General features: G+C 42.1%; 1 protein-coding gene across 2 annotated transcripts in view; it reads right to left on the bottom strand.

Moving 5' to 3' along the window:
* The window catches only part of RB1 (RB transcriptional corepressor 1), a gene marked incomplete at its 3' end in the record, with an annotated part of 218,847 nt that overhangs the window by 150,730 nt on the left and 49,714 nt on the right, over nucleotides 1-18,403 (bottom strand). For both annotated transcript variants that reach the window (XM_081082780.1, XM_081082781.1), the window contains exons 5-7: nucleotides 10,062-10,100; nucleotides 8,744-8,811; nucleotides 1,028-1,138 (exon numbers count right to left, since the gene is read on the bottom strand). In XM_081082780.1, the coding sequence (XP_080938906.1) occupies nucleotides 1,028-1,138; nucleotides 8,744-8,811; nucleotides 10,062-10,100 (218 nt within the window). The remainder of the gene's footprint in view (nucleotides 1-1,027; nucleotides 1,139-8,743; nucleotides 8,812-10,061; nucleotides 10,101-18,403) is intronic.

The following is an 18,403-nucleotide window of genomic DNA, read 5'->3' as shown; positions in this document are numbered from 1 at the left end:
ATAACATTGAAAATATTAAGGAAAATGCATATAAAGAAATTTTTGTAAAGAAAAATTTAAAATATATTTATTGTTTTCTATTTTTCCTCTCTCTCTGTTTTACATATGGTTTCTGCTAAATGACTGCCTTTTTTGTCAAATCATGTTCAACAAATTTTCAAAATTCTGCTTCAGACTTCATTTTCCCATGAAGTTATTGTTCACATAGATTAATAAGGCTTCAGTTTTTCAGCCACTCAAAGACACTTTGAGACTTCCATATTTTGATCTGTCCTACATTATTTTAGTATTATTAATATTTTCATCATTTTAGGAGCCAAAGAATCAGGTCAGCCTTAGTTAATTTTACATGTTTCTGTAGTATAATAATTTTGAAATCCTACTCATGATGCCACCAGAGGAAGCAATTCCATTCTATGACAATATACTCATCTTTGCTTAATGATATCTAATTAATTTAGCAACAGTTACTTTTATTTAAATACATTTCCCATCGCATCACCCACTGAAATAGATCAACACACTTCATATACAAAAAAAAAGTCGCATAATCATTACAGCATTCAATAATAAAAATTTAATCTGTTCCTGTAGAATGGACAACTCTTTCCCATGTAGTTTCATTCATATCTGTGCCTTGCCTCTTGATTTGCTCTTTATTGGGAATGCCCTCCCCCAACTTACCACAACATTCAAATCCTAACTACTATTTTCACTCAGTTCAAATGCCACCTCCTTAATATGGCCCTCCTTGCTCTTCCCCAGCTGGGAAAACTTTCTCATCTTCTAAACTTCCATAGTATTTGTTATATTTTGGCCCAGACCACTTTCTACCATATACTCTAATTACTTGCTTACTTATCTTATCCCTCCTGCTATATCTTACATTACTTGAGAACACAGTCCACGTCTGATTTATTTATTATCATAGCCTAGGGTCTAAAACCACTTTTTGGATGTATCAGATATTAACAAACAACTGTTGAATGATGAAGTAGGAGGAGCACAAAATATTTAAAATACTTACTATATGGTTCTTTGAGCAATGCAGGAGGTGAGAGTTTGATAAAATAGTCAAGGACACATAGCATTAATTGAAATGAGATCACCAGGTCATCTTCCATCTGTAATATTTCCCCTGAATATAAAAAAGATTCACATTTTAAAGTAAAGTTAGAGATTGAGATCCTTTCTTTATTTTATTTCTAGAGGCCTGGTGCATGAAATTCATGCACAGTGGTGGGAGGATGTCCCTCAGCCCAGTCTACACCCTCTCCAACCTGGGACCCCTCGAGGGATTGCTGGCTCCCTACCGCTAACCTGCCTGCCTGCCTGCCTGATTGCCCCTAACCACTTCTGCCTGCCAGACTGATCACCCCCAACCACTCCCCTGCCAGACTGATCAAACCTAACTGCTCTCCTGCCAGCCCAATTGCCCCCAACTGCCCTCCCCTGCCGGCCCAGTCGCCCCCAACTGCCCTCCCCTGACGGCTTGATCACCCCCAACTGCCCTCTCCTGCTGGCCCAAACGCCCCCAACTGCCCTCCCCTGCCAGCCCAGTCGCCCCTAACTGCCCTCTCCTGCCAGCCCGGTTGCCCCAACTGCCCTCCCCTGCCAGCCCAGTCGCCCCTAACTGCCCTCCCCTGCCGGCCTGTTTGCCCCAACTTCCCTCCCCTGCAAGCCCAGTTGCCCCCAACTGCCCTCCCCTGCAGGCTCAGTTGCCCCCAACTACCCTCCCCTGCAGGCCCAGTTGCCCCCAACTGCCCTCCCCTGCAGGCCTGGTACCCCCAAATGCCCTCTCCTACAGGCCCGGTCACCCCTAACTGCCCTCCCCTGCCAGCCTGGTCACCCCCAACTTCCCTCCCCAGCAGGCCTATTCCCCCCAAAACAGCCCTCCCCTGCTGGCCCAGTTACCCCCAACTGCCCTGCCTTGCAGGCCTGGTTGCCCCCAACTGTCCTCCCCTGCTGGCCCGGTTGCCCCCAACTTCCTTCTCCTGCAAGCCTGGTTGACCCCAACTGCCCTCCCCTGCAAGCCATCTTGTGGCCACATGGGGGCGGCCATCTTGTGTGTTGGAGTGATGGTCAATTTGCATAGTACCTCTTTATTATATAGGAGAATTGATTTTAGAGAGAGAGAGAAACACTGATGTGAGAGAGATACATCGATCAGTTGCCTCCGGCCCAGAAGAGGGATCAAACACACAACGTAGGTATGTGCCCTGACCAGGAATCAAACCCACAACCTTCTAGTGCACAGGACGACACTCTAACCAACTGAGCCACACTGGCTAGGGCAAGATTGAGACACTTAAGTCAGGGAAATTGTCAGTATGGATGTATCCACATACTCATTTATTCAATAGTCACTAGAGGCATGTTAAAGATTATTTTTTATAAAAACTAAGTCAGATTCGATATATATAAAAATATAAAGTTATGAAATTATAAATAAAGTAAAAGTTTACAATGAGAATTTTAAGTTTAGATATTATTATTATTATAATTCATTCCTTATGTATAAATTACTTTGGTCTTTTGCTTTTTTAAACTTACAGTTTTGGTAAGAGCTACAGAATATATTCTAAAAATAATTTTGAAGTATGATATATGCTAATCTTTAATTCTATTATTTATGAATCCTCATATATTTTCATTTTTAAACCCCACCCAAAATATAACAAAAGTCATTAAAAACAAAATTAGTATATAATTGTAAAGTCATCTATAAATTATTTAGCACAAAATCCTGAAAGTTAATACAATAGCTATATAAATACAGAACTGTGAAGAAATAAATGCATATAATAAGTACCTGAGGAAAAAATAGTACAGCTATATAAAATATACAAGTCATGATCAAATATAGCTGTAACATATTTGATTATGGCTCTATGTTGTACATTATTTTTAAAAGGGAAGTTCAACTCACTTTCTATTTTCTTGATATGAGACTGCTAAACCATTAATAACCCGAACAAAGCCCAGCCAGTGTGGCTCACTGGTTTGAACATTGACCAATGATTCAGGAGGTCATGATTCAATTCCCAGGTTGGGGCTTGATCCCAATACAAGGCAGACAGAAGGCAGCCAATCAATAATTCTCTCTGATCATTGATGTTTCTCTCTCTCTCTCTCTCTCTCTCTCTCTCTCTCTCTCCCTCCCTCCCTCTCTGAAATCAATAAAAATATATTTTAAAAAAATAATCCCAACTAATACTGATGGTGTAGAAACTATGAGAAATAAGCAACCCTGCATCAGGTAGGTTTTGCTAGATGCATAGGAATGGTAGAAAACTATGTCTGTAATAATATACTTAATAAGTTATTAAAAAATACCATACAGGTAAAGAATGATATGAAGGAATTTTAGTTAAAAATAGTAGAGTGAAGTCAAATAAAAAGAATCTCTCTCTTCTAATCTACACTAATAAAAGAGAAACATGCAAATTGGTGTCACTCTGCTATGCCCACCAGCCAATCAGGATGATATGCAAATTAACCCAACAAAGATGGCAGTTAATTTGCATATGCCGGCATGGAGTGAAGACCGAAGGTTCTGGCCCCAGCAAAGACTGAAGAGTGAAAACGACTGAAGACTGAAGAATGAAGACGACTGAAGACTGAAGAGGCTTGGCTTCTCTGCTGCAGCCGGAGCGGAGAAGCCTCCGGGCTTGGCTTCTCCGCTGCGGCTGGAACAAAGGCCTGGGTCCCGGGTGCCAGAGGACAACAGCTGCCAGCAGCCAGGGGAAGGAAGGCCTATTGCACAAGTCTCTTTGTGCAACAGGCCTGTAGTCCTATATAATAAAAGGCTAATATGCAAATCGACCGAACAGCAGAACAACCGGTCACCATGACGAACTAGGAGCCAGAAGCCGGGCTCATGGCTGGTGAGCGCAGCAGCGGTGGCGGGAGCCTCTCCCGCCTCCATGGCAGTGCTAAGGACCCCTCTGGGGTCCTGGACTGAGAGAGGGCACAGACCCGGCTGAGGGGACCAGCCTGCTGAATGTCATGCACCAGGCCTCTAGTATCTAATAAAATAAAACAAACAAATATACTGGTTAAGTGTTAGCACCAATAGCAAATTTGAGATATACTGACATCAAAAGTATCATTTCTTTTCTCTTCTTACTTGGAGAAAGTAGAAATTGTTGATGAGAAAAGGGTAAAATGGAGGAAGGTAAACAACTATAGCTAACTTTCTGACAAACAAAGATTCCGGATTGGGAAACAATTTGAATCCCAACAAAATTCTGTTATGGGAACAGGATATAACTGCCACTAGAAGTGTTGTTTTATTTTTTATTCTAACAAAGCTCTCAGAACATCAAAGACACGTAGCAGCCCTATCCCGTTTGGCTCAATGGATAGAGTGTCAGCCTGGAGACTGAGGGGTCCTGGGTTCGATTCTGGTCAAGGACACATGCCTGGGTGGCAGGCTCGCTCCCAAGTGGGGGAAATGCAGGAGGCAGCCAATCAATGATTCTCTCTTATCACTGATGTTTCAATCTCTCTCTCCCTCTCCCTTCTTCTCTGAAATCAATAAAAATATTTTTTTTAAAAAAGACACATAGCATTCCAGATGAACTCTCACTTTCTCTCCCTCTGACTAAAAGTCTTAAAAAAAAAAAAAAAAGCCTGCTCTCATAGCCTTTTGGAGGAACACAAGTCACAGATAAAATGCAAAGTGAGTAAAGGGAAATTTATTCACATCACATCAAGGAAAACAGAACATCAGGTCAGGGTTGCCCACATGAAGTTCTAGTTACATGGGGGGAAAAGCACAGAGATTATGCAAACATACTACAGAAAAAAAGAAATATAATCACAACAGAGAAGTGGGGGAAATCAGACAAAAAAAAACCCAATCTAAAAGATAATCTACTGGAAGAAAATGTCCTGAGTCCTTGAACTAACTTACAAAACAAATTTTATAAAAACAAGGAGCTAGACAACCTAAGAAAAACCTGAGAACCAAAAAACACCATTACAAATATAGTTTAGCTCAAAACAGATGGCTTGAGATAAAAATAGTCAATACATAAGGAAAACACCAGCTGAGGATCCTTAGAGGGAGAGGGGGTGGAGAAGGGAAGGAATGAACTGAAGAACTTATATGCATATTAGAGGCCCAGTGCATGAAATTCGTACACGGAGGGGGTTTCCCTCAGACCAGCCTGCACCCTCTCCAATTAGGGACCCCTTGGGGGATGTCCAACTGCCACTTTAGGCCTAATCCCACCAGCAGTAGGACATCCCTCTTGCAATCTGGGACCGCTGGCTCCTAACTGCTCACCTGCCTGTCTGCCTGATTGCCCCTAACTGCCTCTGCCTGCCTGCCTGATCGCCCCTAACTGCCCTCCCCTGCCGGCCCGATCTCGCCCCCAACTGCCCTCCTCTGCTGGCCAATTTGGTTCGGTTGGTTGGTTTCTATGCAGCGTCAAAAGCTCCGCCTCCTAGGCAGCCATTGGCTTCCCACGCACCCAGATTTAGTTCTGATTGGCCGGTTTCTATGCCAGTCAGCATCAAAAGCTCTGCCTCCTTGGCAGCCATTGGCTCCCCACAGCACCCAGATTTGGTTCTGATTGATCGGTTTCAATACCAGTCAGCATCAAAAGCTCCGCCTGCTAGGCAGCCATTGGCTCCCCACAGCACCCAGATTTGGTTCTGATTGGTCGGTTTCTATGCCAGTCAGCATCAAAAGCTCCACCTCCTTGGCAGCCATTGGCTCCCCACAGCACCCAGATTTGGTTCTGATTGATCAGTTTCAATGCCAGTCAGCATCAAAATCTCCACCTCCTAGGCAGCCATTGGCTCCCCACAGCACCCACATTTGATTCTGATTGGTCAGTGTCTATGCCAGTCAGCGTCAGAAGCTTCGCCTCCTAGGCAGCCATTGGTTTGTCACAGCACCCACATTTGGTTCTGATTGGTCGGTTCCTATGCCAATCAATGTCAAAAGCTCTGCCTCCTAGGCAGCCATTGGTTCTTCACAGCACTCACATTTGGTTCTGATTGGTTGGTTCCTATGCCAATCAACGTCAAAAGCTCTGCCTCCTAGGCAGCCGTTGGTTCTTCACAGCACCCACATTTGGTTCTGATTGGTCAGTTCCTATGCCAATCAGCATCTCTGGGCCTATCTCTGGGCCTGATCAGAGAGGCAGGCTGAACAGCAGCCCCCACGAGGCCAGAAAAGCCTGGCTGCTGGTAAAGCTCAGAAAGAAAGAGAGAGGCAAGTACTGATCAACAGCTGCCACTGAGGCTGCGGATCAGACCCTACCTTTCTCTCTGGGTCTCAGTCCCCTGGGCAGTCAGTGCTGGGTCACCAGGCTGCAGCGCTGACTGAAGGATTTCTGTGTTGGTCAGCCTTCGGTTGTGATCGGTCGTTACAACCCTGGCCTTTTATATATTAGGATATGCATAACCCATGGACATAGACAATAGTGGGGTAAAGGCCTGGGGATGGGGCAAAAGTGGGGAGGAGGAGATATCAAAGGGGGAAGAGGGGAGATTCTGGTAATACTTTAAACAATAAAGATAAATTTTAAAAAAAGAAAAACACTGCCTGGCAGGTATGACTCAGTGATTGAGCATCAACCTATAAGCCAGAAGGTTCACAGCATGTGCAGGAGGCAACCAATAAATGTTTCTCTCTCACATGGATGTTTCTGTCTCTCTAAAAATCAATAAACAAGGGGGTAAAGGGGAGAAAAGAGAGATATCTATAATACTATCAATAATAAAAAATATTTTTAAAAAATCAATAAACATATCCTCAGTAAGAATTTCAAAAAAAAAGATTATATAGATTTTGGGTGTACATTTCAATGGTACATGTTCAGTACATTGCAGTATGTGTCCACCACTCAAAGTCAAATCATCTTCACCATATATTTAGCCCACTTTAACCTTTACTATCCCTCTACCTACTTCCCTCTGGCAGTCACCATACTGTTACTAGTATCTGTGTCTATGGCTTTCAGTTTTATATTCCACATATGAATGAAATCATATGGTTCTTAGCTTTAGCTGACTTATTTCACTTAACGTAACATTCACAAGGTTCATCCAAGTGGTCACAAATGGCAGTATTTTATCTTTTCTATGGCTGAGTAGTATTCCATTGTATTTATTTACATCTTCTTTTACCAACTATCTTTTGAAGGACAGCTGAGTTTTTTCCATTTCTTGGCCACCATGTCTTAGGCCCTTGTTGGAGCTATTGTTCGAAAATATCTTCTCCCAGTTGGTTGGTTTCCTTTTTCTTCTGTTGGTGGTTTCTTTTGCTGTGCAGAAGCTTTCTAGTTTGATACAGTCCCATTCATTTATTTTTGCCTTTAATTCCCTTGCCTTCAGGGTTAAATCCATAAAATGGTCTTTAAAACCAAGGTCCTAAGTTTAGTACCTATGTTTTCTTCTACATAATTTATTGTTTCACTAGAGGCCCCAGTGCACGAAATTCATGCACTGTGGGGGCGTCTCTCAGCCCAGCCTGCACCCTCTTCAATCTGGGACCCCTTGGGGGATGTCCAACTGCCGGCAGTCAGACATCCCTCTCACAATTCAGGACTGCTGGCGCCCAACCACTTGCCTACCTATCTGCCTGATTGCCCTAGCCGCTTCTGCCTGCCAGCCTGATCACCCCCAACCACTCCCCTGCCAGCCTGATCAACACCTAACTGCTCCCCTGCCGGCCCGATCACCCCCAACTGCCCTCCCCTGCTGGCCTGATCGCCCACAACTGCCCTTCCCTGCCAGCCCGGTCACCCCTAACTGCCCTCCCCTGCCGACCTGGTCACCCTTATCTGCCCTCTCCTGCAGGCTTGGTTGCCCCCAAATGCCCTCCCCTGCCAGCCATCTTGTGACCACATGGGGGCGGCCACTGTATGCGAGTGCATGATGATCAATTTGCATATTACTTCTTTATTATATAGGCTATCTTATAATTAGGTCTTTGATCCATTTTAGTTTTTGTACTTGGTGACACACTGTAGTCTAGTTTCATTCTTTTGCATATGGCTTTCCAATTTTCCCAACACTATTTATTAAAGAGGCTTTCTTTTCTCTATTGTATGATTTTGGCTCCTTTGTCAAAAATTATTTGCCCACATACATGGTGTCTTATTTCTGGGTTCTCAATTCTGTTCCATTGGTCTGAGTATATGTTTTTTTGGCCCATACCATGCTGCTTTGATTAGCGTTGCTCTGTAGTATAATTTGAAGTCAGGTAGTGTGATACCTCCAACTTCGTTATTTTTTTCTCAGGATTGCTTTGGTTATTCGGAGTCTTTTGTCATTCCATACAAATCTGATATTTTGTTCTATTAGTTTAAAAAATGTCATTGGGATTTTGATGGGTATTACATTGCTTTGGAAAACCCCATAATTTTAATGATGATTATTTTTGGTTGGGTTTTGGGTAACTTTTCTGTTTTTCTTTGCATTTTTTTGTATTATTTGAATTCTTTTTAGTAAGTACACATCATTTTTATAAAATCAATAAGATTATTCTTTAGAAATTAGAAAGAGGAGTGGATATTAGAAATGAAATGAGGTATTTCCAATGTTGCTTCCAATATTACAATTACAAGGACTTGCTAATCATTAACAAGCCACAGAAAGAATTGTAGTTGATAGGGAGAGAAGGGAGGCAACATTAAATTGAATAAAACTTTGAACTTAGTCCAAAAGAATAATCAATTATTATATCTGAAACATTATCATGTAACAAACATAATGACTTTACCTTTAGCTAGTAAAAATGTGATCCAAGAAACTTTTAGCACCAACACAGAATTTATTTCAGTAGATATCCTAGTAAACAATCAGAAGGAGAAAAAAAAATTTACTATAGCTTTCTAACTATACCTGATTCCCTCCCACACACACTTTTTTAAATGCAGACTTGATTATATAATAGAATACAGTCCATTTTAAATGCACAATTTACACATGTACTTACTACTTTGTCTCAGTTAATGTTTATACCAAGGTAATATTGTGCCCATAGTAGTAAACATTTTATTTAAAAAATTGAATTATGCACAGGAAATAGTATGCTATACTGTACTTAGTTTCCATTTACTTAATACTTTTCTGCTCTTTGTTTTCTAATGAAAATCAACATAGTAAGGAGAAAAATAGAGGTTTGGGTTATTCTAGTTCACGGATTCATTCACTTGTTGGAATTAACAAGTGAAATTAATGATTAACAGAGTTAATAAATATACAACTTTCCTTTATATTAATCATCTTCAATACTACTACTTGAATGGGGCAGAAAATCTCATATACTACTCATTCTTTTCTGAAAGGAAAACTCTATAGAGATCTTACATGGGTATACTGTTGGAACATATGTTATAGGTTAAAAAAATAATTTGGAAATTTTAATATAGGTCTTCAAACTTATTTTTTACACAAAAACTATGTGCCTGGCCCTGGCCAGGTAGCTCAGTTGGTTGGAGCATGATCCAGTACACCAAAAGGTGCAGGTTCAATTCTAAGTCAGGGTACATATATAGATTGTGGGTTCGATCCCTAGTCAGGGCATGTATGGGAGGCAACCAATTGATGTTTCTCTCCAACATTGATTTTTGTCTCTCTCTCTCTCTCTCTCTCTCTCTCTCTCTCTCTCTCTCTCTCCCTCCCTCCCTCCCTCCCTCCCTCCCTCCCTCCCTCCCTCTCCCCCATCCCTCTCTAAAATCAATAAAAATATATCCTAGGGTGAGGATTTTTAAAAAGAATATGCCTGTAATAGAACCTCAATGAAGATTTAGTCATTGAATTTGCAGTTTTCCCACAGTTGATGATACATTGCACTAAAACAACTTCCACCTTATTAGTTCCCCCGTATAGTAAAAGGCAAGTACTTCATATGATTTTTCTTTATGAGAAGATAAATAATCTGTTTGGCTTAGATCTATAACCTTACTTTATGAAGAAGCATGCTATAATCAATCAAACTAACCCAGACATTATCAACATATCTGGGATCACTCCAGAAAGATCTTTCTTTAAAAAAAAAAAAAAAGGTGAAAAATAACATGCACTGAACTACTTACAAACTGGTTGGCTGTGTCAAATATATAAGTTCACATGTCCTGAAAGGAAAAAAGAATTATATTAACATTATGGCTTTTTAAAAAGTTACTTTGTAATATTTTCATAATTTAAAAATCGATTTTTATCATGCATAGCATTATAAAACAAATTTAAAGTAGGTTTTTCCAACTATGCATTTCACACACATCATGGTAATATCTAATTACAAAAGGATTGGACTTCAAATGTGCATCTGTAACTCATTTGTACTTTTTTAATTGAATCTTGATCTGTTATAATCCCAGATCAGGTCATAAAAGCCTACTTAACGAATAGTCTCACTAAAATAACACAATTGAAAAGTACAATAAAACCTACTTTTTTAGGACAATGACTTCCAGAATGGCAAAATAAGGATCTTCACAGACCTGTTTCCAGTGTAATAACTATAATTGATGAAAATTATTTATTCAAAAACATTTAAAGTCTCTGGAAATTTTCCTAAGGTTGTACAAAGCAAAAATAGAAACATTTCTTCAAGAAAATTTACTAAATTTTGGTAAGAACAATGATAGTCTGTGGAATTTAAAGAAAAACTCACTTCTTCCTCCTCTCTATCCCAGCATCACAAAGCTCTAACATGGGCAGGTGCAGCCAAGACACAAGGCTCCCTCTCTCCTGAGCTCCCAGCCTAGGACTATCTCTCTGGGAAGTGCAAGATGCCAGCATTTTTCATCACCCCCAGCTCTGTGCTGCAGAAGGTCTATCCCATGCAAGACAAGCTGAGAGGTCTGGGGTTCCCTTCCTCCCCTCAGCCTTCATAGGACAAAAGATCCAGGAAGAGCAGATCAAAATTACTGGGGCCCTGACTTCCCTTACCCCTGTTAGCTGACAAAACAGAGGTTCCAACCAATAAAGGCAATCTGAGAAGGCAAGGCACTATGGCGCCTTCTTAGCATCCCACTCAAAGCAGAGGTGTCACTCAAAAAAGTGGACACTGTTCCCACTCTGATCTCCTGAGTAGTGGCACAAAAGTGTTGCCCAGGGGAGAGATAGACCTTAAGAACACAGAGCTCTGAAACTCTCTCCAAGGGAATTAACTTCAATTAATCTACACTAATAAAAGAGAAAAATGGTAATTGGCGTACGGCGATACTGTTTTCATTGGCTAATCAGGGCTATATGCAAATTAACTGCCAACTAAGATTGGCAGTTAACTGCCAACAAGATGGCGGCTAATTTGCATATGTAGGCACAATGCAGGGAGGCGAAAGGGAAAGCAGGAAGAAGCCCCCTGCCACTGACAATGATCGAAAACCCAGTGGGGAGCTAAGAGCTGGGGGGCAGGGCAAAGGCGGCCCTGGGGCCATGATTGGAGAATCAGGCGCCTTTGCCGCCCTGGCCAGTGATAGCAGGAAGTAGGGGTGGAGCCAGCGATGGGAGCTGGGCAAGGTCGAAGCTGGCAGTCCCAGGAGCTAGGGGTCCCTTGCCTGGGCCTAAAGCGAAGCCCACGATCGCGGCGCCCCCCGCTGCCACTGCAGGTCCCCGCTGCCTGGGCTGGACGCCTAGGCCAGAGGTGTTAGGCCTGGGCAGGGGCGGAGTCTGCAACCGCGGGGAGCTGGGGGTCCCCTGCCCAGGCCTGACACCTCTGCCGGAGGCCTCAGGCCTGGTCAAGGGGCCGATCGGTGATTGGTGATCGGAGGGTGATGAGGGTCAACTCCTCTGGCCGAGGCATCAGGCTTGGGTGGGGGCAGAGCCGGGGATTGGGGGGATATGATGGTCCCCTTGCCCAGGCCTGAAGCCTGGGTCAGAGGCGTCAGGCTTGGGCAGGGGGTGGAACAAGCGATCAGAGGGAGATGGGGGTCCCCTGCCCAGGCATGATTCCTGGGCCAGAGGCCTCAGGTCTGGGCGGGGGCCAAAGCCAGTGATTGGGGGGAGATGGGAGTCCCCTGTCCAAGCCTGACACCTCTGGCGGAGGCGTCAGGCCTGGGCAAGGGGCCGATCAGGCGATCGGAGGGTGATGGGGGTCAACGCCTGAGGGCTCCCAGTATGTGAGAGGGGGCAGGCTGGGCTGAGGGACACTCCCCCCCCACACACACACCCAGTGCACAAATTTCGTGCACCAGGCCCCTAGTATCAAATAAAGAGACATAAGTCATTGGAACAGAGTGTGGAAACAATCAAGGCTAAAAGCCCTATTGAAAATAATGGAGATTTTGGTGGTAAGCAAGTAAGAGAAGGCTGGTAGCTATATGAGAGCAACAACTTAAATCCTAGTCCATCTAAGAGAGAACCAGGGGGAAACCTAAGAAGAGCTCTCCTGAGGTTAGAACAAACCTCAAGACTGGACTCAAAGATTACTCTTGCAAAGGGAGCCAAACTTAAATGGATCAGACTAATACCGTTGTAATTAACCTAATTATTAATAACAGGAAAGGAGCAAAGGGAAGGCCAGACATTATAAGCACTCTTCCTGCAATACTTGCCTGTCAGTCACTCCTTGGAACAAAGGTCATTGGCCAGAATGTGTGTGGCCACAGCAAGCTCCAGATGATTTGAAATATTTGATCGCCTAAAGAAAGGAATTCATCCTCTTGTGCTTTCAGGACACTTCAGACTCTTGTTACTTAGGGAGCACTCTCCAGCGTTCTCCCATATGGCCCACAACCATGTGGACTCACACACACAATGGACTAATGGACTGCAACTTGCCTGATGCTGTATTGGACCAGGCTCCAACATGGAAAGGAAATTCTGGACACTGGCTTTGCTTGTAGCTTTACTGAAACGCCAGCTACACTTCTTCTATGACTGAACTAAGGGAAAGGGAACTTTAGAAACCAGGGATGTAATTCCAAGAAAATAAAGCTTTCTCCTATATGTCATCCATTCATGAGGGCCTACAGAAATGCTTATTCCTACAACCCCACTAACCACACTTCCCCAAGGACCCCACTTCCACCAATACCCAGGGCATTGTCAAAAAATGAAGCGATCAGTTAATTAGGGGAAAGTAAAAGCTAGGTGCAATAGCAACCAAGGCAATTAGATTAACAAGAGAGATCAGAGGAAAAGATAATCAAAGAGAACCCCACTAAAACCACTATCACCTCAGAGTGACTGTACACATGCCCAAAGCTACATGGAGGAGCAATATTAGAAGCTATACACTATGGGATAAATAGGCTTCACTGAACTATTACAGCTAAGTCACTAGACAAATAAACAAGAAAAGAATAATAGCAGCAAGCCGCAGGATTGAGGAGAATCTATCCAGAGTTACCAAAATGTTATCAAAAATGCCAGCTTGCAAAAATTAAGTATGAAAGTGTGAACTCTACATAAGGAAAAAAGCAGGCAACAGAAACTGCATTTAAAAAACCCAGGTGTCAGATTTAACAAAGACTTCAAAGCTGCTTTTATAAATATGTTTGAAGAACTAAAGGAAACCAGGCTTAAAGGAGAAAGAAATATATGCTGACAATGCCCCATCCTACAGAGAATATCAATAAAGAGACATAAGTTATTTAAAAGTAACCAAATGGAAATTTGAATTGAAAGGTACAATAACCTAAATGAGAGATTCACTAGAGGAGCTCAACAATAGATCTGAGTTGGCAGAAGAATCGCTAAACTTGAAGATAGAGTTAAAGAGATTAAGTAGTTTGAAGAACAAAGAGAAAAAGACAAAATGAAGAGGCTCACAGAAATGTGGGACACCAAAAAATATACCAATATATAGGGTAATGGGAGTACCAGAAGGGGCGGAGGAGAGTGAGGGGAAGCAGAAGTAATACTTAAAGAAGTAATGGCTGAAATTTTCCCAAATCTGATGAAAAACATTCTATATATCCAAGAAAAAAAAACAAATTCCAAGTAGGATGAATATAAAGAGATCTACACCCAGATGTATCCAAGTAAAAACGATGGAAGACAAAGAGAAAATCTTGAAAGCAGCCAAAGAAAAATGTTCCAACATTAACAGCTTTCTTCTCATTAGAAACACTGAGCATCAGAAGGCAGTGGGATTACATATTCAAAGTGCTGAAAGGAAAAAATAGTCAAACAGGAATCATCTATCTGCCAAAATTACAACTCAAAAGGAAAACTGAAAGAAAGGCATCCCAAACAACATCAGGAAATGTATAGAGAGTAGATTCACCTTACAAAAAAAACAGTGAATTAAGAAGTTCTTCAAGCTGAAAACTAGTGACCCAAGACGTAATTCACATGAAATCTACATGAAAAAATAAAAAGCACTGGTATAGGTAATTATGTAACTATAAAAGATTGTCATTGCATATTTTTTCTCCTTTCTTCTCCTAATTGAAGTAAAAGGCAACTGTATAACCCTATATATGTAATTGTGTTGTTAGGCCTATAACATACAGAAATGTAATGTATGTGGAAACAGCAGCACAAAGAAGGTCGATGGGATCAAAACTTTAGTGAAATAAATGACACTAGATGATAAATTGAATCAATGGGAACAAATGAAAAGAATAAGACATGGTAAATAAGAAAGTTAAAATAACAAACTCTACATACAAGTAAAAACACTGCTCTCCTTTATACTCTCAACTACTTCAAAGACATGCAACTCAAATGTCTATAAACTGATGGAAGGATAAATAAAATGTATAGTTATACAATGGAATATTATTCCATAACAGTAATGAAATACTGAACTATGCTACAACATGGGTGAACCATGAAAATATGCTACATGAAACAAGCCAGTCACAAAAAAATATATAAATCAAAAATATATACACAGAAAACTAACGTAATAAAAAACAGTAATAAAAAATGAATTTTTTAAATTATAGAAAAAAATGTTTAATGTCAAATGTATTGTTTTTCTAGTTATCATTTTGTAACTTAATATAACTAAGAATAAAATTCTCTATAGTGAAGATAATTACATTCTGTATATATCTGTGCTATCAAATATGGTAGTCACAAGCACCTACGAATAATGAACACCTGAAATGTGACTAGTCCATATGAAGCTGTGCTGTAAATGTAAATTACACACTGAAGTATTAAAAAATACTTAGAGAAAAAATGTAAAATATCTCTTTAATAACTTTTATATTGGCTTTTTGTTTTCTTAATGAAATGTAATTCACATAACATAAAATTTTAAAGTCTATAAATTGAATAATTTTTATTATATTCACCTTTTTAGACAACCATCACCACTATCTAATTCCAGAATATTTCTATCACCTCATAAAGAAAACTCAATACGTAAGAGCCCTTACTCCCCACTCCCATCACTTCCCACTCCCTGGCAATCACTAATCTACTTTCTGTCTCTATGGATATGCTGTGTCTAGACTTTTGTGTCTAGCTTTTTTCACTCAGCTTTGTTTTTGAGGTTCATTTATGTTGTAGCATGTAACAGTATTTTACTCCCTTTTATGGATGAGTAATATTCCATCATATGGAAGTATATCATATTTTGTTTATCCATTCATTATTTGATAGACATGGATATATCTTATTTTGTTTATCCATTCATTAGTTGACAAACATTTGGGTTGTTTTCACTTTTTGGCTACTGTGAATAATGCTATGAATTTCTGTGTACAATTTTTGTGTGAATGATACATGCTGAAATGAGATATTTTAAGATATATCAGTTAAATAGTGTTAAAATTAATTGCACTTGTTCCTTTTTACTTTTTTGTCATGTAGCTACTAGAACATTTAAAATGCATGTCTTGTACTGTATTTCTATTTTTTTAAGTACATTTTTAATTATTATTTTTAATAGATTTTTATTGATTTGAGAGAGGGGGAGAGAGATAGAAACATCAATGATGAGAGAGAATCACTGATCGGCTGCCTCCTGCATACCTCCTACTGGGGATCGAGCCCACAACCCTTGACTAGAATTGAATCTGGGGCCTTTTGGTCTGCAGGATGATACTCTATCCACTGAGCCAAACTGGTTAGGGCCCTTGCACTGTATTTCTATGAGACAGCACTAATATTGTAAAAAATAGCTTTAAAAAACTACTGTTTAAAAAGCCCTTAGCATGTTCTAGGAGACAAGATAACCAGTAACATTATTTTAGTTAATTCTTATATTACCCTAAAAAGAAAGCCTTATTAGCTATATTTTACAGATTGAAATTGAGGTTTAGAAAAGTTAAGTATTTTTCCCTAGCACATAGTTTTAAAAGAAAAAATTAATATTCATACCTGGATTTGTTTAGCTTTTCTAAAGTTGTAATCACTACAGCCTGTTGCCATATCTATACTAATAAAAGGGTAATATGCTAATTAGACTGGACATCTTCCAGACATCCATCCAGATGTCCTTCCAGACAAAGCCACAGTGGCGGGGGCCGAGGCAGTGGTGGTTAGGGGCGATCAGGCTGGCAGGGGAGAGCAGTTAGGGGTGACCAGGACGGCAGGGGAGGGCAGTTAAGGGCAAACAGGACAGCAGAGGAGGGCAGTTTGGGGCGACCAGGCTGGCAGGGAAGAGTGGTTTGGGGCAACCAGGCAGGCAGGCAGGTGAGTGGTTAGGAACCAGCAGTCCCAGATTGTGAGAGGGTGCAGGCCGGGTAGAGGGACTCCCCCCCTTGTGCATGAATTCTGTGCACCGGGCCTCTAGTCCTATCTAATAGACAAACATGGTAATTGGCCATACCTTCGCTATGCCTCGCACTGACTAATCAGCAAGACATGCAAATTAACCCAACCAAGATGATGGCCGGCAGCCACGCAGCTGAAGCGAACAGGAGGCTTGCTTGCTCCAGTGATGGAGGAAGCCAAGGATCCCACCTTGGATCCAGTGACAGCAACAAAGTTTCAATTATAGAAGCTAAACAAACCCCAGATAACTGCTTTCAGCAGGCTGTGGCCACAGAGCTGGAGCGAATAGGAGCCCTGCTCTTAGCTCCAGTGACGACAACAAAGTTTCAATTATAGAAGGTAAATAAATCCCAGAACAAAAAAAGGAAAAGAAAAAAAGGAGAGGCTGGGAGCTTCAATCGCCAGTCAGCCTGAAAACGGCCCTCAGTCCCTCGCCCAGACTGGCCAGGCACCCCAGTGGGGACCCCCACCCTGAAGGGGGTGTGACCAGCTTCAAACAGCCATCAGCCCCTCACCCAGGCTGGCCAGGCACCCCAGGGGGACCCTCACCCTGATCCAGGACACCCTTCAGGGCAAACAAGCCGGCCCCCACCCGTGCACCAGGCCACTATCCTATATAGTAAAAGGGTAATATGCAAACTGACCCTAACAGCAGAAAGACTAGGAATGACTGGTCACTATGACACACTGACCACCAGGGGGCAGACGCTCAATGCAGGAGCTGCCCTCTGGTGGTCAGTGCGCTCCCATATGGGGGAGCTCTGCTCAGCCACAAGCCAGGCTGATGGCTGCCAGTACAGCGGTGGTGGTGGGAGCCTCTCCTGCCTCCTTAGCAGCACTAAGGATGTCTGACTGCAGCTTAGGTCTGCTCCCCGCTGGCAAGTGGAGATCCCCCAAGGGCTGCCAGGCTGCCAGAGGGATGTCTGATTGCCAGCTTAGGCCCAACCCCCCGGGGAGCAGGCCTAAGCTAGCAGGTGGTCATCCCCCGAGAGGTCCCAGACTACGAGAGGGCACAGGCCGGGCTGAGGGACCCCTCGCCGAGTGCACTAATTTTTGTGCACCGTGCCTCTAATATATATATAAAAGCCTAATATGCAAATTGTCCCCTCAGGAGTTTGTCCTAGAGACCGGGAGTTCAATCGCTCGCTATGCCGTGTGCTGACCACCAGGGGGTGGTGCAGAATGAAGGAAAGCCCCAGCTGGCAACCGGCAGTGGGAAGGCCCAGATGGGGCCTGACTGCTGGCCAGGCCTAGGGACCCTACGCCCATGTACAATTTTCATGCACCAGGCCTCTAGTATGTGCCTAAAGTATAACCTTAAATAAACAGATTTTGATATCACAGTTAATCTTCCCAGCTGCTCTCCAGAAAACAGTACAAATGAAATTTTAAAACCCTGCCAGTCTACTTCAAGGCCAGTAAACACTGGATTATCTCATGTAACCAGTAAATAAACATTGTAATCCCTTTTACAAAGACCTGAGTGACCTTATAAGGCCAAATATGACTATATTAAACCCAGGTGAACCTCATAAGGCCAAATATGACTATATTACTACTCCCTTGCTTAAACTCAATGACTCCCCATCATCTGCAGGAGAAAGTCTAATTCACTATCAATCTGATCCCTTCCTACCTTTCAGCCTCTATAAATATTAAAATACATCATGGTACTGCTTTGGCTTTGTACACATACTAATCACTCTGCCTAGGATGCTCAGTCCCAGTTCCTACACATTTTGTTAGGTGAGTT

This window comes from Myotis nattereri, assembly GCF_964212035.1.
Source record: "Myotis nattereri genome assembly, chromosome: 2".
Lineage (NCBI taxonomy): Eukaryota > Metazoa > Chordata > Mammalia > Chiroptera > Vespertilionidae > Myotis > Myotis nattereri.
The sequence above is the reverse complement of the archived record's forward strand: the minus strand, read 5'-3'. Positions and strand labels throughout refer to the sequence as shown.